The sequence below is a fragment of the Atractosteus spatula genome, chromosome 13 (genome assembly GCF_055471065.1).
Source record: "Atractosteus spatula isolate fAtrSpa1 chromosome 13, fAtrSpa1.hap1, whole genome shotgun sequence".
Taxonomy (NCBI): domain Eukaryota; kingdom Metazoa; phylum Chordata; class Actinopteri; order Semionotiformes; family Lepisosteidae; genus Atractosteus; species Atractosteus spatula.
In genome coordinates, this window is record NC_142718.1 from 8,331,824 (window position 1) to 8,357,523 (window position 25,700).

Genomic DNA, 25,700 nt, shown 5'->3' on the forward strand with positions numbered 1-25,700 from the left:
AGACACAGACAGGGAGAGAAGCTTGGGGTCAGAGCGCAGGGTCCACCATTTATACGGCATCCTTGGAGCAGCTAGGGTTAAGGGCCTTGCTCAGGGGTCCAACGGAGTAGGATTCCTCTGCCGGCCGCAGAATTTGAACCAGCAACCCTCCAGGCACTGGCGCAGGTACTTAGCCACAGAGCCACCGCACCGCCCATCGGTTGCAATAGTATGTGTGGAGTTTGTGTGGTCTCCCCACGTTCACAAGGATCTGCTCCGGGTGCCTCTGTTCTCTCTCACAGTATAAAGACTTACTGGCAGGTTAGTTGGCTTCTGGGAAAATTGGCCCTGGTGTGAGTGTGTCTGTGTTTGTGTCCGTGCATGCCCTGTCATAGACAAGGCATCCTGTTTGGGAGTCTATCCTGCCTTTTACTGCATTCAGGGTTAGGCTCAGGCTCCCTTGTGACATAGAAAATGGATTTATGGCTATTGTACATTTCACAACTAAAAGATTAATTGAAGTTCAAGTGGGGAACTGCATTGGTGCACAGTGGCACCAAAAGAACAATTTTGAAGAAAAGAACATTAATTCTACACTGAAAAGTAAAGTAGAAAGAAGAAACACAACAATATGTATATGTATATTATTATTATCATTATTATTAATAATAATAGTATTACGCCTCCTTCTGATATGTGGGAGAGACAGGAAGATGGAATGGATATACTGTAAATCACAAGAGAGCAAAGGATGGGGCAGTTGAGAGTGGATACAGAGCAGGTCAGAAAGAGTGTCAAAACAAAGGCTGAAATCTGTTAATAAATAGAGAGGTTCTAAAATAAATCTAGCAGAGAGAAGGGGGAATCTGTCATCCACGTTTAAGGGTAATCTTGGCTTTTGATGTGCGTCTGGTGTTGCAGTCATGAAATCCCTATAATGGATTCATATAGAAATTATGGCTAGGAGAGTTGAAATGGGGAACTATTGGCTTAGAGAAATCTTTGATCTTCACTACACTGACAGGTTGAAATGCTTAGCCAGTCTTCTTCCTGTCTCTCATCACTGTGAATGGCAGGGCATGTTCTGCCAGAGATGCAGCAAAGGATATTTACAGATCCACACTAGGTTATCTGGGTGATTTTGAAATGGGTACATACGTGCAGGTAATAGAGTAGCTTTTGTCACTGCCAAAGGTGCATTGGGTGGATAGTAGTACAACCATTCCTCTTTGCGTTGAGCAAGTGTGTGCTTGAGGGCTGTGAGACCATTACCATGGGGAATGATGATGTATAGAGATGTGATGTCCATGATAAATATGAAACGCCGTGGACCGTGAAGTTGAAAAGCTGGCCAAAAAGATGGACAGCGTGGTTGGCACAATATGGTTCAATTTCATTGTCGTACTGTACTGTATGTACGCGAGTACAATGAAATGCTTACTTCCGTGTTTTCCTCACGTGACAAATGACCTAACAGATGACATAAAAGATTACATAGAAAATGACAAAACAAATGGCATCACAACTCTTGGAGACAGGAGCAGTTCAAGTAGTGGCAGTATTATCAGTTCAGTCCAAAAAAGAGGAGTTCAAGATTTAGAAAGGAAGCACTTCAATTAAGTGGTTCTCGTTAATTCTTTGAGGAAAGCTGTGCGATATACATCATGGGGAAGATGCAAGCCAAGACAGTCCAGGTCTGTAAGGTTTGTGGATTTTTGGAAAGAGACGGAACTGAGGATGTTCAGGAATAATACAGTTGAGCTCTCAGGGGAATTCTTCATTGCAGATGAGAATTGTGATTGTGGATTCACCCTCCTTTTGGTACCAGGATCCTGTGGAAGAGGGTCTGCAGAGGTGTTAGCTATATTAATGGAATTTATAAGTGTAAAGTAAATACAATTGCATTTCCAAAATGGAAATATAAACAATAAAGAGGGGTTATCATTTAGAATATCCTGGGAGATGCATTAGATACTTTATATTTTGGAATGATTGTTTCAAGAGAAAAAAAATTATATATATACACACAATATACAGTGCCCTCCAGAATTATTGGCAGCCTTTGTAAAGATGAGTAAAGAAGGCTATGAAAAAATGTCTTTGTTGTTTATCAGCTTGATCTTACACTGAAAATGAGAGAAATCTAACCTTTCAGTAAGGTAAAAAATCCTTTTTTCAAAAACACAGGTGTCACAATTATTGGCACCCCTAGAAATCATATATATATATTCCCATTCATATTTTGCCTTTTTTTAGTCTTTAGGAACTCTTAAGTGGTCATCCATGACTTCCTGTTTCATTGGGGCATAAATATGAGGTGACATGCAGGCCAAACACCCTTAGTCATCCATGAACATAAACCAGGCAATGACTGTAAAAAAAATAGCTTCACCCCTGAAAATAGGAAGATGGCTTGAGAAGCAAAACTTTCTCCAAGGATCACAGGTCACCAAGTCTCCAAAACTACAATTAGACGCCACCTGCATGCCAACAAACTATTTGGAAGGCTTGCCAGAGGAAAGCCTCTGCTGTCGTCAAACCACAAACGTAAGCACCTGGAATTCGCTAAACATCACTGGAACTTTGATTGGAACCGGATTCCACGGTCAGAGGAGACAAAAATAGAGCTTTTTGGCAACAAACACCAGAGGTGGCTTTGGCTTAAAAAGAGTCGAGGTCATGCAGAAAAGAACATTATCCCCACTGTGAAGTATGGTGGTGGATCGGTGATGTTGTGGGGCTGTTTTTCTTCCAAAGGCCCTGGGAATCTTGTTAGAATATACGGCATCTTGGACTCCATCAAATACCAGGAGATTTTAGTTCAACACCTGGCTGCCTCTGCCAAGACTGGGTCGTGGTTGGATCTTCCAGCAGGACAATGATCCAAAGCACACCTCCAAATCCACACAGAAACGGTTCACTGACCCCAGAATCCAGCTTTTGCGGCGGCCATCCCAGTCCCCTGACCTAAACCCCATTGAAAACCTGTGGGCTGAGCTGAAGAGGAGAGTCCACAAGTGAGGACCAAGGACTCTGAAGGATCTGGAGAAATCTTGTAAGGAGGAATGGTCTCAGGTCCCTTTATATGTGTTCTCCCACCTCATCCAGCATTATAAGAGAAGACTCAGTGCTGTCATCTTGGAAAAGGGAAGGTGCACAAAGTACTAAATGCAGGGGTACCAATCATTGTGACACCTGTGTTTTGGAGAAAAATGTTTAAATTGTGTTCAGGATTTTTTTTCTTTGAATAATTTTACCTCGCTGAAAGGCTAGATTTCTCTCATTTTTAGTGTAAGATCAACTTAATAAAGACATTTTTTCCATAGCTTGTTTTGCTCATCATTACCAAGGGTACCAATAATTATGAAGGGCACTGTATCCCCATACATCATATGGCATAACCATCAGATGTTCAAAATAGTTATTTTCTATTTATTAAACCTCAATAGTTATTTGTCAAGCAAATGCTTGTAAAATAATACATTTGGAATGCATTTACAGTACATGACAAAGTAAAGACGTATCCTGAAAGTAGTAAATATTGGCTCATTCACTATTATTGGAAACTGTTAAATCTTTAGGAACTGAAAACAGGAAGACCATACCGTCTATTGTTTTTTTTTGCCACAACAGCACAATATAAGGAATTCGCAATGAAGAGATACTGTATGTGGATCCTATGCAGACGCAAGCAAACAATCCGGAACGTCAGGCGAGATCGTGGTCAAAAGGGAGAAAGGTGGTTCGAAATCCAGGAAGTACAAATAGAGGCAAACAATACGAATCGAAAGGTAAGGTCCAAGGTCGAGAAGCAAATGGGGAGTCCAGTATCCAGAAGAAAGAGAAGTACAAAATAAACGCCAGGTAGCGGTCTCAAAGAGTAGACTCAATACCGAGCACCAGGAAGCGGTTTGAATGGCTTAAACACTGCAGCCGACCGCACGGTAGGGAGTTAACTCGTGCGGCGGCGCTCGTAATTATCGCCCCGCTGGTTAGCTCTCTTGGGGGCTGGTCTGGGCAGGTTGGCGGTCGTGACAACTATGACCCATAATCAGATACAAATAGTCGTACAGAAGTAGAACATCAAAGTTAGAGACTATCCAGTCAAAATTCTGAAAACTCCCGGTGCCAAGAGCTCTATCATTAGCCTATTTTTAATAAACTACAACAACGACAGAAAAACAAAAACGGGTGCTCTCTCACACACAATAAAATGGGAAACAAGGAGCTAATTATTCCCCAACAAAATTGGTTGTGAAGATGAGAAAAGGCGTCGAAACTGGCTGTCACCGTTTCTGCACTCGCAAAATCTCATTGGGCTTTTCAGATAAAAGAATTCCTTCAATTTAATGCAACCAAGTGTGATGTAATTAGATGTGCAAAAATAATTTGTGTTACTTGAGGAATAGTAATTTTACTTTGACAAAATACAGTATGTACCAAAGCAAAAGGAGTAAAAGTACAAAGTGATTCTATTATTTTACATACACCTAGTTACGCTTAAATCTCAAATCGGGAATTTGAATAATTTCAGTGTAGTTCAAGCTAAATTATCCCTTGAAGGACAGTTGTTTTACGGCCAACAGAAAAGCAGATAAACATCATCATCGAAGAACACAGTAGTGTTTTAGGAGTTATTTTCCATTCTTTGAAAGTGATATTCTGTCACTCGCTCTATAAGGCTCTTGGCCTTCTTTAGAACCCTCTATCGTAGAGGGCATTTAAGTTCGTTTGATTATGGTTGTATTATTATTGTTACTGATGTATGCACCAGTATCAGATAAAGACATGATAAGATAAAGAACAAATAACTTAAGGTGCAATGTTTTGCGTTGTTTAGTTTAGTGTTATTTTATTTTTAATCAGAGTTTGACCAAGTCTGACTGATTTGATTTTACTCTCCTGCCAGATCTGTGTTAGAGAATACAAAGAACTCGTTTGCCAGAAACTTTAAATTCCTGCACCATGTTCCTCTGTGCCAGGAATTATACGAGCCTCTCGGGTACATTTTTACTCATTTTTGGTACAAAAATTTGCATTTTCATTTACCTGCTTGCTCCATTTTGGTCTCCCTTCTGTTTTGCAACAGTTGGTGACAGAGCAAGGCTCTCTGGTTTTAATAGCTCTGTGAAAAGGTCATAATTTTCCAGAAGCAGATTTGGTAGCAGGTCACAGGGGAGTGAGGTCTTTGTACCGGAAACAGAACATTTTCCTGTTGCTGCCTAACAAACATCAGGGATGAATGTGTCACAGGATGGGATGAGTACACTTGTGCAGATTCTCAAATCTTCAACAGTTTCTCCACTGAAATGAGATGTAGCTCATAAATGAAAACTAAGCAACAGAAGCTAGAGAATGAAATGAAAAACACTCACTATGACCTCACAACTGAATGCTTAGGGAGGTAGCAGTGAAAACAGGAAGTACAGAGCCAAGGGTTTGTATGGACTGGATGGTAAAAGGTATGTGAGACAAAGTCAAGAAGGTCTTGGAAAAGTTAGAGGAGGAGTGGTAGAACTGTGGCTAAGGATCTGTGCCTGTGGCTAGAAGGTTGCCGGTTCAAATCCCGCAGCTGGCAGAGGAATCCTACTCCGTTGGGCCCCTGAGCAAGGCACTTAACCCCAGCTGCTCCAGGGGCGCTGTACAAGCTCTGACCCTGAGCTTCTCTCCCTGTCTGTGTCTCATGGAGAGCAAGCTGGGGTATGCAAAAAGATGAATTCCTAATGCAAGAATTTGTATAGGGCTAATAAAGTGATGTTATGTTATACAGATGGCACAGTAGGTAAAAGAGTAGAGGTGTGCAAAAATAAGAAAGATTAACTAGGAAACTGAGTAGTAACGTGGTTGAAACTGAGTTTTCACTAGATGGAAGAGGGGTATTTTGGCATAATGCAGTAGAAACAGTAGTCGTTGGTCTCTGCTAATGTTCTGAATGCAGGGATAGAACTACCTGCAGCAAAGCCTTGCAGTGCACACATTTCTGAATGCAGTTACTCACTGCTCAGGGCAGAGGCAGCTGTGAAGGCATCTGCTTCAGACCAATAGGCCTCTACCAGTGAAGGAGCCACTTCTGATGGCGTGCAACAGTCTTCCTCACTGTCACCTGGCTTCCACAATGCACCTGTGGCTGAAATGCTCCAGGAGACAACAGACATAGTATACTGTATACAGTAGCAGCAGGAGGACAAGCCACCTTCCCAAAGTCAGCAATGCTGACTGTTGGTGGCAGTATTCTGAGACCTAGAGTCCCTGAGCCAACATGTTTGGCCAGCTGTTTGGACTTAGAGAAAGGGCTGTGGTCATTGTTGGACCAGAGCCCTTATGATACCCCGTTACACCTAAGGATGGAAGTGTCCTGCAAGTCACTTTAAGAGCACAAGAAGCAGCCCTAAAGTCTGCACTGCCAACATAGACACTGTCTGCTTAAGCAGAGACAGCTTTTCCTTGCCACAAAACACCAGTAACATTCTTCCTCGAGAGCACTCCTTACCTGCCTGTGGCACTCGTGAACAGTCTGTTGCACCCAATTCAATTGCCTGTAACAGCAGTAAAAGAGTTGCTTTGCCACACAGATGCTCTGGTTTCCAAGCATGTTGGACTCCATCTGTCAGAATCTCAAGCAACTGTCCAACTACCACTCAGGTTTTCTGCTTCTAGGTTAAAGACACAGACATCCGTGTGAGGGTCACTCATCCTCTCTGGACAAGCACTAGCAGGAAACCGTGACCCAGGATTTCGACCCATCACTACAACAGGAGCATAGAGGAGACACCAATATTGTTTTTGTCCCTAGACAATATCTTCATCACCGCCATGTCTTTAGATCACAGCCACATGCTGGAGATTCCACAGTGCCAGTCAGCCAACAGGAGACAGTAGGCATTGATTTGGGCCATTCTAAAACCATTCTGTCACGATTGTAGTCCCTCCCCCTTAAGGGTGCTCTGGCTCGTTCATTTTTGAGTTGATTTTGTGCTCCTGCTCCCTGTTCCAGCTCACCTTTAAAAGCCAGACACTCACTCTGTTCCGGGCTCTGCTCTGGAACACGGACGCCCGGAGGCTCGCCTATCACCGAGTCGCCCATCGTCCGGGGCCCGGGTGGCATTCGTCCCCTAGGTGTCCTGAACCAGCCGAGCCCGGGACCTGGAGCGCCTGGTTCCATTCCCCCTTTCCTCCCCCGGACCCTTCGTTGGATCCTGCTCCGGTTTTTAACTTTGTTTTGTTCGTCTTGGATTGATCACCCGGCTCTGGACCTTCGCCTGCACTGGACTTCCCTTTGTACTCCTTTTTGGACTGTTGGCCTGGACCACGCCCCCCGGAGCACCTTCGTCACGCCCTCCCCCCCCACCCGGTTTGTCTATATCACAGATGTCGGAAGGGACGAACCGTGGAATGGCAAGAGAGTGAAAATAGACCCTATGCGTAGCGGCGAGACAGGGGTTAGCCCGGGCTCAGCTGTTCAGGAAATGCCGTATAGAAACCTATGCCATCAGGCCATGGACAGGAGTGACCTGGTGCTAGGCGCGTCTCAGGACATCTGAACCTCAAAGCTGAGCGAGGAGCAGAGCAGAAGCAGGAAGTAAATAGGATACACAACAAGACACACCAGTAAGACAAGTATAATCGCAGGGAACTAGGAACAGGAGAGAAATAGAGCGCCCTCTAGGTGTACTGGGCGTGACACTCTACCAGCCCAGTTCCTCGTCTCCCCCCATGGTGTGTTCACTCCCTTCCGGATTGTGTCGTCTGCATAGGGTCCTGAAAGACGCTTCGTAACACATTCTTGCTAACCCAGCGCTGCTGAGAAAAAACAGGCCCGCTCTCACGCACGGCAGCCTAAAACTGACCATGGTGACTTGACCTTTATTGAGGGTACCGATCCTGGAGCCTGGCTAGAAGCACAATCCAGCAACTGGCTTGATTCCCCAGGAAAAAGGAAACTGGACTGAAAAATGGCTTCTGTTTAACGCTGTTTTTACAGATTCCCTTTGATGAGCTCACTTTTTGTTGTCAGTAGTGTCCTGTACTAGATTTTATTTTAAAGTATTTTACTTTAAAATAAAAAAAAACCCATATCCAAAACTACAGGTCTCAGAGGCTACAGATCCAGATATGTAGAATGCTAGTCCTGTAACCTGAAATCCTATGCGGAGCCTTAACATGTGGGGAAAAAAGAGACTAAACCTTAAATGGTTTAGGTCCACATTGCAGTTCATGGGAACTCAAATGCTAGTTTGCGACAACATTGTGACTTACTGTACAGTACTTTCACTAAGTTCACGATTTTGTGCCTAATTAGAAATTCCTAAAAGTGTTCTAGAACATCAACAAATTTATTCTGTTACTGAGATTTAAGAACCGGTCTGAGAAATTGGGACTGCAGTTCCCTTTTCAAGTACTATACTCGTGCCATTTTCAGTTTCATTTTTTATTGTTCCACTAAATTTTAAATCACATCACTATATTACTTTTACATTAGTGCAGAGCTCAGGTTTCAGAGCATCCCAGAGGCAACCTACAATCAAATGAGTGAACCATTCCTTTTCCCTAGCGCGTTGTCTGCCACTGCAGCCTGTGAGGTATGGTAAGAAGCTCCTACATGACGTTTTGCCCCCTGTTTTAGGGGAGGGGGTAGCCATGTCCATTTGTGGTGTACAGTCAGGGGTAGATATAACCTACTCATAAAAACTGCCCTTTTAACTTAACTTAACATTAATATAACAGGCACTCAGTGTGTCTAGTGACTAAACTATCATTTTGGCAGAGTCACGAGAAGTAACATCACTCTCAATTTTATTTCAGTATTCTGGCAGAATGCAATGAGTACCAGTGGTATATTTAGCAAAGGGCATTTATTTCAGCTATTGCTGCAATGGTGACATGGCCTACTCATTAAATATTTCACATGGGTTTGAAAAGTCCACATTAGTGTTCTGTGTCATACTATATATGAAGAAATAGGGGAACATACTGGGCAGATCTCTTTAACTCCAATATTTGCAATGCTCGCACAATCCCACAAGTGTGATTTTTTCACTGTTGAGTACAAATCAGCAATTAACCTATTTAGTAATACTGTATTTAAACTACAAAAGAATGTAGAATACTACTTAAGGTGTAAATATTTTTTTCATCATGATCAGTTGCTTTCTAGTTATTACTTGACTGTGACATAAAAGATGTATTTGAATTTCTATCCAATCAACTTTTGCTATTAGGTAATTAGGATAATTAGTGGAATTACTGTTCGCTGTTTACAATGTTTAAAACAAGACTTGGCAGTTAGCACCATATAAACAATTTAAAAATGTTGTAACCTCTAATTAAGATTATTATTATTATTATTAAAATGTATACTAGCAGCTAATATAAGTGGGGCACCAAGAAACGTTATATTAAAACATAACTTAAAAAAAAATTAACACAAACTATTGAATTGTATGTCAGTATAAATCTCCTGTCTTTTGAACCACAAGTGAAAAATTTGATTAAGACATCTTTCACCTTGGAAATATTGCCCGCAATAGGCAATATTTATCAATGTCCGATACTGAGTGCTTGATTCATGCATTTATAACATCAAGGCTTGATTTCTCCAACTCTTTACTCTATGGGCTCCCTAACTCTCTTCTCAACAAGAGGCAATATGTTCACAACTCTGCAGCTAGACTGCTAACTCACACCAGACCCCGACAGCATATCACTCCTATACTTAAGTCTCTACATTGGTGGCTTATAAAGTCACATACTCAATATAAGATCTTGTTACTGACCATCAAGGCCCTAAACAATCTGGCTCCATCACACATCTCTGACCTCCTCCATGTTTACACTCCCCTGCCACAGGATCTGTTCAGCTGAGGCCGGTCCTCTGCCCCCTGTTCCCAGGGCTACATCCCAGACCTTTTGGGACTGTGCCTTCACTGTCGCTGCTCCAGTGTTGTGGAAAGATCTTCCTCATACTCCGCCAGAGAATTTCTTTAACTCTCTTCAGATTTTAACTTAAAATGACCTATTTTTACCAAAGTTAACGTCCGATTGCCTACATCTGTAAAAACCTGTATGCTCTTGGGTTTTTTTTATTCTGTTGTAGTTTTTGTGTCTTTTTCTATATTCATGATGCACAGTGTCCTTGGGTTTGGAAAGGCGCTTTATAAATCACGTTATTATTTCCGAGTTATTATTAATAATATTATTACATCTGTCTTCACAAGAGAACATGCATCAGATGATGCAACATGGTGTGAGTTCACAGTTGTAGTTTCTCATCTCTTTCTATAAATAACATATACAGTACATAGATATATTAATGTTGTATATATTTTATTTTCTACTCTATGATCAAGCTTTTCCTGTAATATTTTAAAGGGATTAAGTCCTGTGGTTGTCTTTAAATCAGCTCTTTGTGATCTAGTCATTTGGGTTTAATGATTTTGTGGACAACGAAATAATCAGTCGTAGTCGAGTACAGTTGAGTCCAAAGCTGGGAAAACAGTGGGAAGGAACAAGCCGTAGGGAATCTGGGAGGCAAGTTGAAGAGATGAGCAAGGGTCAAGGCCGAGGAACACAGAGTGGCCAAACAAAGCTGTGGGGTGATCCAGGAGACGCGGTAATAAGATCAGATCACTTTATTAGCCCTATACAATTTCTTGCATTAGGAGTTTGTCTTTTTGCATACCCCAGCTTGCTCTCCATGAGACACACAGACAGGGAGAGAGAAGCTTTGGGTCAGAGCACTGGGGCAGCCATTTATACAGCACCCTTGGAGCAGCTGGGGTTAAGGGCCTCACTCAGGGGCCCAACGGAGTAGGATTCCTCTGCTAGCTGCAGGATTTGAACCAGCAACCTCCCAGCCACAGATGCAGATCCTTAGCCACAGAGCCCCTGCACTAGAGATAGGACCGGGAAACAAGCAGGGGTCAGAGTTCCAGTGTTATTAGAACTAGGAAACTAAGAAACAAAAGCTAGAAAGGCTCAATGTCTTCCCTTCAAGTGTATTCCGTTTGAGAAATCAAGCTGAATCAACAAAATATGTTTCAACAAAGTGGTAACAAAGGTTCTTATGATAATGCATTGAGTTACTGTATACATACTGCCGCTACAGGTGTAAAAAATAATGAGGCCACAGTACATAACACTTACAGTATCTCCATCCCTGTTTAGTCAGTGTGTGTGTCCTGCCCATGACACCAGTGCATCAGAAATCTGAATTATTGGAAATTCATGTCGCGTTTCCGAGCTCTTAATTGCTTGGTGCGTTACGGCCCCAGTTTCAAATTGCTATCTTGTTTTATTTATGCCTTGCTTGGCGGGGGTGGGCTCGCTCGAGGGGCTGTCGATTAGCGGTCCACCGAGCAGAGAACAGAAGAATAAAATATAATCTCTGAAGATCGCACCAACTGTTGAAGCTTTTTAAACAAGTACTGTACTGAAAGCATGATCGATGCGCTCAAAAAGCCTGGTCCTAACCTAATGAGAACAGCTCCACACTCAAAATCAAGAAGTTCAGGGTCTGTCCGCTCATACAGTACATCTCCAATTAAAAAAAATACATATTGCACGCTTTATAGTGAAAGGTGGAGCTGCCGCTTTAAGAGGCTGTGCTAACCGGATTGTCTTGGTGAAAAATAGCCCCGATATCCTATTGGTTATGCTGCTAGATCGTATTGATTTCTACTTCTAGGGTTTTTCACACAAAAATACCTATGTAGTCATAAATATATATATTTTTAAAGTAGAATCGCTTATAGAAAGACGAAAAGGGATACTTTAATTTTTTTTCTCATATAAGCCAAGTTTGATTTTTACTGCTATTCTTTAAGGCGTTGAATTAGAAAACAGTCGTGTGCCTTTAAGAGGCTGAGCTAATACGCTTTAGGACACCGTTCTGCCCCTTTAAAGATCTACCCGTTGCACATACGGTACTCTTCCTCTGTCCCTTTAACGGGGTTAGTCCATTGTTTCTCTAGGTTTATTTATTTTTTTGGACCACACATTCTTATTCGAGTACTTATCATAAGACAAGAAGACAAGATGGCTGAGATGGGGAAAGGAGTCACCGCTGGTAAACTAGCCAGCAACGTGCAGAAGAAATTAACGAGAGCTCAGGAAAAGGTGAGGCGAGCGCTGCCTTTGGGTTTTAGACTGTATCATTTCATTCTCGGTAAATGTCACAGCGCCAAATCGATGGGATTCATCCCAGTCCTCGTCGCTGAAGCGGCGCATATGGTATATAGCAAAGACATAATAGTGACAGCTGGCTAGGAGTTACTGCAGGAATGGTGACTCTACACAGAGCTGCTAAAAATAGCATATCTAGCCAGAAGTAATTTTAAGCCTTGATCTATCTTTGTCTAGTTTTGAGGCATAAAATGTTGAGGGTGGGTTCCCCTGTCGAATTATACCATTTCTGTAATAAACATGTATTCGACCCAATGATGAGCCGCTACGTTTCTAAGCATCAAATGCACTGCTGCATTTTCAGGATGTCGATGTTTATGCCACTTTTTCCTTTGCCTTGCAATTCTGCAGATACGACAGTCTCACGGGAAACCCGATTCGTGCTTTTAAGCTACTGTATAATTGTCCTGGCGATCATCTCTTTTTGTACTTGGTTCTGGTCTATCTAAATATAATTCTGTATCGTGGCTGCCGACATTGTAACGTTTTTATTTTTGCGCCGCTCTCAGGAAAGCTTTGTAAGCAGGTAAATTGTTCTGAAGGACCCGACTATATTATATGTCTTCTGTACAGATTACCCACCCCCACTTACTCAATATAAACGATTAACAGTATTTTTTTTATCAGTTTTTGCCGATGTGCTCCACTGGAGCAAGGCGGAGATGACGGCAGTCAGAGAAGTCCACGCTTCTGTCCCTGTGTTACGCAATGATGTGAGCGCCAGGCATCGTTTCTTGATCCCTCAGGCGGCATTTTTTTTTTATCGCCTGAGAAGTACCCTTTCCAATGAGGACTCCCATCTTATATGAAGGGTTTCGGGCACACGCAGCGAAGATATGCGGCTATTTTGAAACTCAGTTTTCTATACATTCCCTCCACGGAACCCAACATTGCTCGCTAACCCAAATACAGCCAATATTACCAAAAACAGATTTTTGTTTGTGCTGTAGATCACTTTTAGAATACATTGCAGTATTTTATGTTTAGTCTAGATTTATTATTTATTTATAATTATTTTTTTCTATTGTTTTAACGTTTTCAAACCTGGGAGGGGGGTGGTTATTAGAATACCGCGAGAAAAATAAACCTCATCCCTTCATTTTAATATTTACCAACATTTTTTTTTGTAATGTAGGAGTGCTTTGCCTAAAACTGCAACTGAACACAACATGCACGAGGAATACGTATCGATATTTAAATAAGGGCTAAGGCAACTTCAAATGGTTCTCCTTTGGAAACTACAAAAATATGATTTTTCCCGAGATTGTTGTTGGCCTTCTTCACGCTTCAGGCTGAACACTGGCTTTGAACACGTACCTTGACAGATTCACTTAACATCCACTTTCTGACCAGTTCACTCACACACACACACACACACACACACACACACACACACACGAGGGCCAATTTTCCCAGAACCCACTTAACGTACAGTACCAGTATGTTTTTGGACTATGGGAGAAAACCAATGCGAACACAGGGAGAACATACAAACTCCACACAGACAGCACCCCCGGTCCTGAATTAAAACCTAATTAAAGACCCCAGCACTGTGAGGCAGCAATGCTAACCACTGTGCCACCCACCTTGAGAGCTTCTTTCAAGCAATACACATTTTCCCATTTAAAGAAGTGCCCTTTGCCAGCCCTGAATCCGCTGTAAACGTATGGCCAGTCTTAGCTTTTGTGTCTCCGAGCAGACGTGGTTTGGACCTGTTTTCACCTCAAACCGCTTTTTAGGTTTTGAATATTTTGGCAAAATGTCCTTGTTTTGTTTCTGTTTTTCTAAACAGAGCACATTATCTTAACGTTCATGTTTATGAAGACTGAAGAAGAACCAGAACTGCAGTTAGTCTGTTATCTCCCGAGAAAGTTCCTGCGTTATTAAATTCTATGGTAAAGCAATGTGGAATGGATGTTATTTAAAAAGGAAGAATGTTTAAGACTTATTTCTATCCCTACTATAACAGTATGAATGTCACTGAGTGCTAATAAGTACTGTAGGAATGCTTACCTATAAAGAAAGTTATTTAATATTATTAGGAATAGTCTACGTTTAATGTATGGTATGTTTTAAGAGCAAGAAGTCATATGAATTGTAAAAAATATTAATTTGCTCTAGTAGAAAGCAGAAGTCTGTAACCAGATTTCAAATTCATTGTTTGCTTAGCGCCAAAGACAATAATTGAGATCTTACAAAAAATAACTGCAGTATTGTGGTATAAAGTTGCAGTGTGTATACCTGCAGTAATATTACCATAGCTACACTGATATTAGGCAAAAAATGAAAATACAAATATTGCTATAACGTACATGTGTAAACATACAGTACCTGAATCTGTTTAAAAAATGTTGATCATGGGTGAAACGTGTTCTGTTTTTTGAAAGGCCACAATGTTTTGATTAAACAGTAACCACAAAAGGGAAATAAAGACTTGTGGAAGTAATTTTGCTTTTAGTAATTAACAGACATGCGGTAATTTGTCAGTTTAATTGTCGCAGTTATGAATGATAAAAAATCCTGAACTCCTTTTTCTATGTTTGAATTACATTAACGACAGAATTATACCTTTGATGCCTGGAGCTAATTGGCTAAACAGATCGTCATCAGCAGTTTGACTTTTACAGCAAATCTGGACTAATTTTAATACAGCCATTTCTAAGGTGTGAGCGTAGGTATTGATCATTTGAATTCCATTGTATGTGGAGAAGCCTGACAAAGTATGCTACTTCCATTTCTGGGAATAGCTTTTCACAGTAATTTAATTTTACTAACACCATTATGATAAATACTATGGTAACGTTTAATTGGCTAATAGCCCAAGGTTTAAACACAGGAAGTTTTAAATTAGTAGTATCATTTCTGATATTCAGTGATGCCCTTGTGAAGACATAAATTGTATGGTTATTGCTTATGTTTTCCAAGTTTAAAATCAATCAGATTACTGGTTAATTAAAAGGATAATGTCACTCTAGCTTCCTTCTTTGTTGAGCAGGAACATTATAATTATGTATTAGGAGGTTTCTAGGATGATACTGTACCTTCCGATGTTGAAATAGCTCACTTATCGGTTCAATCACAACCAGAAAGTTCATATTACAGAATGAATAAGTGTGATTGACCAACTTTATTGGTTAACACATGAACGCAGTTCTGCAAACTGTAACTGAAGAATAAAACATCATTATATAGTAGGATCATTGGGTTTTCCCCAGGATGATACCAGCCGGGTATGGAGGTAACTAGCAAGACAATTCTTGAATGAAGCAGTCTGAAGTTTATCCTGCAATGTGATGATTTTTGATCCTGACATTTTGTCATGTAGGACCGCAGTTATTGAAAAGGTTGTAAAATATTGGTGGTGCAGTGGTTAGCATTGCTGTCTCGTAGTACCGTGGCTGTAGGCTGAATTCTGGACCTGGAGGTGTTATCTGCATGGAGTTTGTATGTTCTCCCCTTGTTTATGTGGGTTTCCTCCAGGTGCTCCTGTTGCCTCCCACAGTACAAAAACATGCTGGTAGGTTAAATAATGTGGATTCTAGGAAAACTGGCCCTAGTGTGTGTGCGTGAACTGCGTTGAACTGGTGTCCTGCCCAGGGCATATCCAACCTTGAGCCCTTTGCTTGCTGGGATAGGCTCTGGCTCCCTGACGACTCTGTATTGGATGAAGTAGTTAGAAAATGGATGTGGGTGGATATGTCTAGAATGCCTTTTGATAAATTGCAAGTCCAAATTTAAATTCTATAGATATTTGTTTTACTTTCTTGTCACTGTTACAAGCAGGTTATCTTACACATTTAGTAAACTGATAAGTGGTGGATATTGAAACAAAAATAAATGCAAATGCTTAAAATTGAGACGGAATATTTAACAAATTTCGCACAGTCGGACTTTATTTTGTTTCTTTTTCTGTTATTATCATGAATACAGTATATCTGTTTAATAAATTGAGGTCTTTTTTGGCCCCAGATGAACACTGATGTTTGTGGTGCACGGCATAGTAGCTCTAAATTAATTTAGTTACAGCAGACAACTCCATACAGTGTTTCACAAGCTTTTTTTAAATGATATGCACTGAACATTTTAAATTATACGTCTAAGTATAATCCTCCCTGCAGCCCGTTGAAAGGAAAAGAAAAATGCTATATTTAATTATATGTTAATCTTACAAAATGCTGACAACCACTGTCTAGTTCCTCTTTTGAGTCATGCCTTTCTGATGTTATTTCAGCTCATTATCTTCTTTAATTACACAAGAAGTTGTAGAAAGAGCTACAGTTACAGGTGTATGGTAATTTGGAAATTGATGAGTTTCCTTATATAAAATGCAGTATATCCTGAGTCTCTATTCAGTCACACTAATTCTACTAATTTCCAATGTCTATCTTTGATATTAATGTGGAGGTGTCGTTAAAGACAGACACCTTTTTTTTTCCAACAGCATTAACGCAAATATAGCTAACCTTGGAAGTACTGTACTTGCGCAACTTGGGATATAAAATGGAATTCTAATAAGAGGACGGTTTAGATAGTGAACTAATCTTTATTCCATAGTGTTTAACTTCTGTTAATATGGCACAGTCACTATGTGCAGGACTTTGTTCCCCATGAAATTTGATTGGTAGCATTTTTAAAATGTCCAGGTATTGATTGATTGCACTTCGTACGTTTAACTTTTAAGTGAAATAAAGGTGAAGGAGCTTGTCTGGGACAGTGGTGGGCATTGGTACCCCACAGCGCTGGGACCCTGGGTTCAATTCCTGGGGTGCTGTCTGTGTGGAGTTTGCATGTGCTCCTCAGGTTATATCAAAACTACTCACCCCCTTGGTCTTTTCACATGTTATTGCATTGCAATCTGGAATGTATTTAATGGGATTTTCATTGCTATTCTTTGATACAAAACATGCATACAGCATCCCAGGGATTGGGTTTCGAGGCAACATTGCTCATACTGCCTGATAGGTTAATTGACTTCTGGGGAAATCATCTCTGGTGTGTTTGCATGGGGAGAAACGTAACTTGAGGTCTGCTTTTTTGGTCTTGTGTTATATGTTGTATGCTGCTTAAAGTGCACCCCTGGGAATGAATTAAGTATTCTGATTGGCATTTTCTGTATTCTGGATATATTGGTTGATATTCAGTGAGGTTGACAAAGGTCCAGCTGTATTCATGTGGCGATTGAGGGAAATGACAATTGAGAGCTCGTCACAAAACTTGTGGCCGAGGAAGTTATAGGCAGATTTACATACTGTAGACCTCTGGGCCTGACGGTTGCTTCCAGCTAAATGTGTTTGCCACTGTGTTTAAGCTGCCAGGGCTGCGGAAAGCATCTCTGCTCATTTAACTTTCGAGTCACACCAGTCGCAGGTGGCGATTCGGTGTGACGTGTTCAGGTGTAGTGGACATCTCCATCTGGCTTGCTGCTGGACTCTGGGCTTGTCAGTGGATTTATGATGGATGACTTCCAGCTGGGCTCCAGGTGTCCAGGTGTGCCTCCTTCCTGGACTTTCAGACGCAGAATCATCTCTGTGGATTAGTGCTGGGCGATAATTCGATAACGATAATTATCGCGATATAATTTTCCTCAATATAATTTTAACAAAAGTTCGATAAATGTTCGATATATATGTTTATGCTGCATGCGCACAAAATACTGCGCGAGTGCGCGTGCGTGTTGCAGACCGGGCAGCTAACGTGGTGGTGTTGACCCACACGGTGGTGGCTGACAGGACTGTAGTTAGAGTGGAGGAATGAGCGACACTGAAGCTGCCAACGACCAGCTCGAAGGACGATGACATCGTCGACAGAAAAGGTCATTCAACTTCGGTAATTTGGAGATATTTTGGCTTTTTGCGATCAGACGTAAAACAGAGCACTTTAAACTTTGCAGTCTGAGCCATCTTCCATGTGTGTTTTATCACACTGCAGTATTTAATTTTTCTATTAAGATATTTTTTTTGTCAATTTTACTCATGCGTATTTTGACATAAAAAAAGACTTGAATACTCTTTACCTCAGATTTGTTTAATGTTTCTGCTGTTTGGCAAGTGTTTGTCGTGTTCTTAAAATAAAGAGTTGTTTAATTTTCCAATTAACTGTCTGGTTTCTTCAACTTTCACTCAGGAGAAAAAATCTGCCTTTCAACTTGAAAGAAATAATGATTTGACATTTATCGTGATAATTATCGATATCGACTGATATGAAAATTTTTATCGTGATAATGTTTTTGGCCATATCGCCCAGCCCTAATGTGGATCACAGGAAAGAGCCCAATTTATGGTGGTGCTGGAGAGTGAGGGAAGAAAAGTGGGTTAGAGGAGTCGACTGAAAAGCAGTTTCGGGGTTTTATTTTCAGTTCAAGGCACCTAACGATAATCATTTTAAATCTCTTTCTTAATTCTAAGCATGTTCCTAGCCTTCCTGCTACACATGCTTTTAAACTGCTGTTCATGTACACGGATAATGTACTCTATCAAATTAATTCTTAAATAAGGTGGATGTTTGTCTTATGTCTACAGTTTTATGCTGCGTGTTTCCCCCTAAAGTGATGAGACTATACAATACATACTATAAAATGAATACAATATATTCACTGTATACAGTAAAAACACAGAGACCCTGTTAAATCTACATCTATTTGATACAAAAAATAAAAAAAAGCTTTAAAAAAGCCCTGCTTACTTTTTATTCAGGAATTGGAACGACAGTTGTAAGCTTTTTTTTTTTTGGTGATGTTGGGCACACTCAGTGAATGGAATAAGACTTGAGGAAAAATAATGGGTTTTATTTAAAAAATACTGTAGTAACACAGCTGGTAATCGCCTGTTGTGTACCGAGTGACATTTATGAGCAGGGGGAAATATCCTTTTTGTCTTGGCTTCACTTAGTCTGAGCAGCTGCAGTCACAAATGCCCCATAATGCCAGAAATATACATTCTTTGTTCTCGGTGGTACATATTATTATCATATACATGGGAAATGGGTGAAGTGTTGAAGAAATATGAGTACATGTAGACTGTGACAAGAGATTAAGTAGGGATAATAACACTGCCTTAAGGAAATACTTGCTCGCTGTTGTTCATAATGGAGGGCGAAATATTGCAAGGGATAACAGTGTCTAAAAAATCTCCAAATCTCCTGGACCCAGTGATTGTATTTTCCACTGTTCTCAGAGAAATTATTATTGGAATACCGCCTTGACCCTAAATTTGAAGAAGCGGTAATAAAATGGATGGACAGATGAATCGAAAACCGGATAGGATCTTTCGGCAGTCCATCAGAACTGGAATTAATCTGGTATCGGGGGAATTTAAATTGTAGTTTAGTAGATATTAGATTAAGACATTGTCTGCAATGTTATCGAATCATCAGTTTCATGAAAAGGTTGGTGAATGTCTTTGGCAGCTTCGAGAGGTTTTGGCTTTTCACCATATTGTTTATTCACTATGCAACAAGGTGAGAATGCTCGGTGAGAAGCCAGTTGTAGGTTTTGCCCCTATTTTAAAAAGTCATAAAAGTCTTCATTTCTGTGTGGATGAAACACTTTTGCAGTGATCCCTCTTAAATACACACCATCACCTTCACTTATTGTGACTTGGGAACAAAGGTAAATGTGCCTGTTATCCTGCAGCATAATATTCTATGGCTAAATGTGTTAAAACATTTTGCAGAGGTATTTGCTAAAGTCCTCTTTGTGAGTTTGCTCAGGGGCTGCTATGTGATCCCACTGGTAAATACATGTGTGAAGCAGGTGTGCTGATTGTTGGTACCGGATTAGTCTGAACTGGTATGATCATGGTGTCCTCTTTCTATCACTGCCTCACAGGCCAGTATGAAGAAGTGTTATTTAGCAGTTAATTAGCCTTACAGCTGTTAGATCCCGAGTCTGGGCCTATGTAGGGACACCTTGTGGATTTTGCACGTTCTCCCTGTGTTTGCACAGAGTTTTTTTGCTGAATGCACAGGTTTCTTCTCGCCTTCAGACACATGCTAGTTGAGGTAATTGGCGTGTCTACAACATCCTGTTGTGTCTGTGCTCTGCAGAGATCTGACGTCCTCTTCTAGGTGTTGCATGCTTACTGCAGCCCTTACCAGCATCTTTTTGATAATGGTTGTTTTTTAGGTCAAAAGGCATTAATATTAACATATGGGATTATATAAGCACGTGTTCTGCTGCAGGGATGGAGAATGATCTTTAAGTATAGTCTAGTTTCATGCTTTTGGTTATCGTCTTCAGTAAGCAGCTACAGTAAGTTGGAGTTGGAGATTGCTGTTATGAAATGTTTTGCTTGCTCAGAACAAAAAGCTAACACGATAACCTTTTTTTAATACTTTTGCTGTGTAGGTTTTATAGTGTGGAACGAAGTGTGATTCAAAGTACTGAAGTATTCAAACAATGAATTGTATGTAGAAACAAAATGGAAAATATATTTTTAATTTGTTGTTCAACTTATTGTTTGTTCGCATCCCTGACATTGCTTTTTTGGTAGGAAACGTGTCCTTTTTTTAAGATTTTCCTCCACCTGTTTTAATAAAGAAGCCCCGGAATTCAGTTTAATTTTTTTGAAGGGGTTCGGCCTGTTTAATAGTTTCACTGAGCTTGTGGTACTGCATTGCAGCACTCCTCCTGTGTCTGCTCTGTATGTGAGGCCTGGGCTCAACTGCTTGTTTCTGTTTGTGTGAGTACGATAGAAGTGAGTCATCTTCGCTACAAGGACACGCTACAGTAGGTGAAAGTGCCCAGTCGTGGTTTCTCCTCACGGTTACCAAAAAGTAGTCTACACACAGAATTATCCTATCGGCAGCAAAGCCACTATGATAAATGTTAAGTGGCAGACTGAAATGTCAACTCAACCTATAGGCACAACAGAAATTTGTTAAAAATTTCTCCTTCTCCTTCTGCAGTGACTATCAAAAGTTCCCCTCCCCCCGGACATTTGATTGGGTTTCAGTAAGGAATCATAATGTATTTCACTTGGAGTTTTTGCCATTGATTGACACTCTATAAAGTGAAAACAAAATCCGACAAAATCCTCCGAAATTGACTAGAAATACAGTATAAGACAGTGATTGTAACGGTACGGGGTTCGGGTGGGCGCCCTCGCCTGCTGCCTACACAGGTCGGCCCCCCACTGTCGGGGACGCGAACCTGGGCCTCCGGCATCACTCAACAGGGACCCAGCCTGGTGAGCTAAAGAGAGATCTCCCCCCAGCCCAGCGGCTGTGGGCCCTGCTATTACAGGGAAGGGCGGTGACGTCACCGCTCTGGTAAGCCGGCTCTTACACGCTCATTGACGGCCGTATGCGTTACAGTATTCACCCCCTTTTACTATGACACACCAAAATAGGCTCTTGTGCAAACAAAAGTCTTTAGAACATCACTTTATTAGCCCTATACAATTTCTTGCATTAGGAATTAATCTTTTCGCATACCCCAGCTTACTCTCCATGAGACACGCAGACAGGGAGAGAGAAGCTTGGGGTCAGAGCGCAGGGTCAGCCATTTACACAGCGCCCCTGGAGCAGTTGGGGTTAAGGGCCTTGCTCAGGGACTCAATGGAGTAGGATTCAGTGGTTAAGAGTTGTGGCCTCACAGCACTGAGCTCCTGGGTTCAGTTCCTGGGTCACTCTCGGTGTGGTCTCTTTGTCTTCGCAGGAAACATACTGCTAGGTTAACTGGCTTCTGGTAAAACTGGCCCTGGTGTGAGTGTGTGCATGTTTGTATCTGCCCTACAATGGACAGGCTTCCTGTCTAATGTGTACCCTGCCGTGCGCCAGTTGCTTGCTGGGATAGGTTTCAGGTTTCCTGGGCAAAACTGTTAGAAAATGGATAGATGGATTAGACAGGGAGAGAGAGAGAGAGAAGCTTGGGGTCAGAGCACAGGGTCAGCCATTTATATGGTGCTCCTGGAGCAGTTGGGGTTAAGGGCCTTGCTCAGGGGCCCAACAGAGTAGGATTCCTCTGCTGTCTGCGGGATTTGAACTGGCAACCTTCCAGCCACAGGCGTAGATCCTGAGCCACAGAGCCCCCGCTCCGCCCCAAGAAGATGCAGAATTGGTGGATTGGAGTACAGCTCCCATCCAAAACTACATCATGAAGACTAAGAAACGTTCAAGGTAAATCTGGGACAGGGTTATTGAAAAGCACCAATCACGGGAAGAGAAAAACTTTTCAAGGCATTGCATATCCCCCAAAGCACAGTAAAGTCCATTATAAAGAAATGCAGAAAATACAGGACTCCCTTCTCTTCCTACTAACACCTCTTCCAGCAGCAACCTTAGTTTTTCCCAGGAGGTCTCCCATCCAGGTACTAGCCAGGCTCACACCTGCTGAGCTTCAGTGGGTTGCCAGCTGTGAGTTGCAGGGTGATACAGCAACTATTCGTTCTATGCTGCAGCCCATAGGGGCATAAAAAGTGTTGCGGCAAGTCTGGGGAGCAAGTGCGAAGTGTGTTTAAGTGTTGATGAAACCTGCAAAGTTTAAATTTAATTTATGCAATAATTTGAAAGGCAGGGACAACACAACACAGGCAGGAGCAACACTGCTCCTTGGTTTACACAGAAACCATCCATATTGTATGTAATATTCTACCGCCATATAATCTATTATAGGTCAGATATTCAATAATATTAATAGTAATAACGAACTTTAGTTTTATATAGCACCTTTTAAAAGTGGCTTCTTAAAGCACTTTGCAGTACAACCACATGACATGACAAATACACAATGAATATACAGATGAAAACGGTTAAGAAACATAGTTAAGAAAAAGCCTTTCTGAAAAAGAAGGAAGGAAGGGTTTAATTTGTGTTGTGATCACAATGTGGATCGGAGTTTGGCCTTATTGCACAAGCAGATTTTGCCTAGCAGTAGCCTGTTGTTGGGGCTTGTCAACAAAACAACATACCTGTAGTAGTGTTTTTTTTGTGTTTGTTACTGGATTGTCAGTGCAATTATATCAACTGAGCTGGGGACTGATTGGCCAGTGTTTTGAAAGAACTGCTACCATCCTAGGGCACGTTTTGCCGATAAGGTGGTAATCTTGTGTGGGTTTGAAAAGTGTCTCTTCAGTCTTCGGTGAGCTACAAATGCAGATCTGAAGCAGGTTTGAGCGTGGCGAAACCTGCAGAATTTCATGGCAGTCTGTTCTATTGTTTCAAAGACGGCGATGGTTTGAATTTTGCTGACAAAAGGGATGTAAGGCAGTCATTGTGGTTGCTGCGAGAACTCCATTTTGCGACAGTTATGTTAACTGTATTGTCTGTGAACATTTGATTCACTCTTTCATTAACATACAGTATATATACTGTATATGTATAATTTTGTAGTTGCTTGTCTCTTCTGACAGATATCCTGTCTGTATCCTGTCTTTGCTTGCTCAGATTCACAATATTTTAGTACTAGTTACAGTAAATCTAGAGATGACAAGTACCACATAAATTAGGAAGTGTTGGGAGCCATAATATGAATTACAGCTGCACATTTTCAGTGTCTACACTGGAACCCTAGAATTGTTCTTCTGATGTGCATGCAGTGGGTTGCTTCTAACCCAAATGGCACTGTAGGACACAGTGGTTGTTATGATATTTGTTTATATGACATTGAAAATTCATTTGAGTTTCTATTTCTTCAATGTATTAAAAAGTAGTCTGTAAATAAAGTGGTAGAGCCTTCATTTTCAAGTGCACAGAACAAACATTTTGTATTTTACTGGAATTGAAAAAAATAATGTGGTATGAAAAACGTTGTTAAATGAATTGTAAGATCCCATAAAACTGTCTACTTGATATTAAATAACTTTTTAAACTCTATTCCTTTGATATTCATTCATGAAGTGTATCTTTTCATGAAGTGAGATGAAGAAGGAGCTTCAAAATGTGCACAAATCATTTCAAAAATGAACTACTGATACAATGCTGTCTTAAGAGTAAAATCATGGAGAAGTATCAAGAACATAATCTACATTAATGGATAATAAGCTTTATTATAATCACATTATATATCATGTTGTAATCCATGCTATAAAGTACTGTATAGTGTACTATTTTTTTAAAATGAAAAAAAGTCCAGTAAATAATCCAGTTATAATCCAGTAAAGTGTCCGAAATTGCTTTTTCACTTTGTCTTTAATAAATGATTTAGTAAACATCAAGAAGCTATTTTTTTCTGAGGCTCCACAATTTGTCCAAGTTACAAGTTCAGGTTACTAAAAATAACATGCTCATTGTGGGAGTGTTTGATATAGTTATGATGCAGTTATTCAGAGTTTTAAAAGGCGTTGACAAGATTAACCCAGCGAATGCCTTTGGTATGAACAGTGAAACTCGAACCAGAGGGCTCAAGAGGGAACTCTCCGGAAGTGCATTTAAAAAGTAGGCACTTCTTTACACAAAGGGTTGTGGGAGTTTGGAACAAGTTGCCCAGCCAAGTTGCTGGAAACACTGCCCTCATCCAAGACAGGGTTGAGTGAGCTCTTCAGGTCAGCTGGCTACTAGCTACTGTACACTCACACCAACCTTCCCAGAAGCCAGTTAATGTACCCGGATGTTTGTGGACTGTGGGTTGAAACCAGAGCACCTGAATTGAACCCAGTGCTCCAGTGTCGAGAGGCAGCAACGCTAACTGTGTCACCATGCCACCCTGATCAATAACATCCATCCACTTTTCTATCTGCTTCTTCAAATTCAGTGACATGGAGCCTATCCTGGCAAGACGTGGGTGCAAGGCAGGGTACACCCTGGGCAGGATGCCAGTCCGTCGCAGTAATCAATGCGAATATATATATTTTTTTTAATTTTCAGCTTAGCTGACCACACTCTGTCCCATGATTTCTTAAAGCTAAAATTGTAATCATATCTAGAAAGGCAGGTGGTTCTGATCCAAGATCAAATCCTTACAACAGATGGAGGGTAGTGTAGAGAGACTGACATTCTGTTCACTGTCTCTCCTGATGTTCCCACCACCTGAATTCCTGGTCACTACCCCTCTTATTGCAGTTTTTCAGTAGATCTCTGGTACCATCATTCCCTAACCTTCTCTGCATACCCACCCTTTTTCATGAGACTCCTGCCTAAGAATAGCTCCCAGAGAAAGAGACTAAGGCCTGCTAATCCTTATTAAATGCACGTGTGGACTAGAACTCCAGGCTTTAGGCTGTGAGCAAAGAGCAGTCTATCCTCGTGAAAAGTACCAGAGAGGTCTTTTCCCAGCCCAGATGTAAAACATGTTTCCTGGAAATTCCTGTTTGTCTGGAAGTGTTTTATGAATTAAAGCACCTAACCAGGATGAACGAGGGCCTTCCAAAGTAGGGCTGTACTGGAATTCATTAGTTTAGGTCCGATCTGGGTGTGATGTGTGGTTAGTGGAAACAGTTTTTTTTTTTGTGGTTCACATGCTCACTTGTTTTTCCAAATGGCATTGCATAATGTGCTGTGTCCAAAACCACCGCTGTTGAAATCTTGTATTCAGATTTACACTGTGTAAAAAAAAATGTAAACTTCAGTAAAATGTGGTGGCATTTTGATTCAAGGGCTTCACTGAA

At 41.1% G+C, this 25,700-nt stretch overlaps 1 protein-coding gene across 2 annotated transcripts in view; it reads left to right on the forward strand.

Moving 5' to 3' along the window:
• The first annotated feature begins 11,791 nt into the window (after positions 1 to 11,791).
• Positions 11,792 to 25,700, forward strand: part of LOC148821754 (myc box-dependent-interacting protein 1-like) — a 69,395-nt gene continuing 55,486 nt past the window's right edge. The window contains exon 1 of one of the 2 annotated variants that reach the window (XM_088930145.1): positions 11,792 to 12,093. In XM_088930145.1, coding sequence (XP_088786271.1) covers positions 12,013 to 12,093 — 81 coding nt within the window. In that variant the 5' untranslated portion in view covers positions 11,792 to 12,012. The remainder of the gene's footprint in view (positions 12,094 to 25,700) is intronic. The other variant, XM_088930147.1, reaches the window with a different exon arrangement.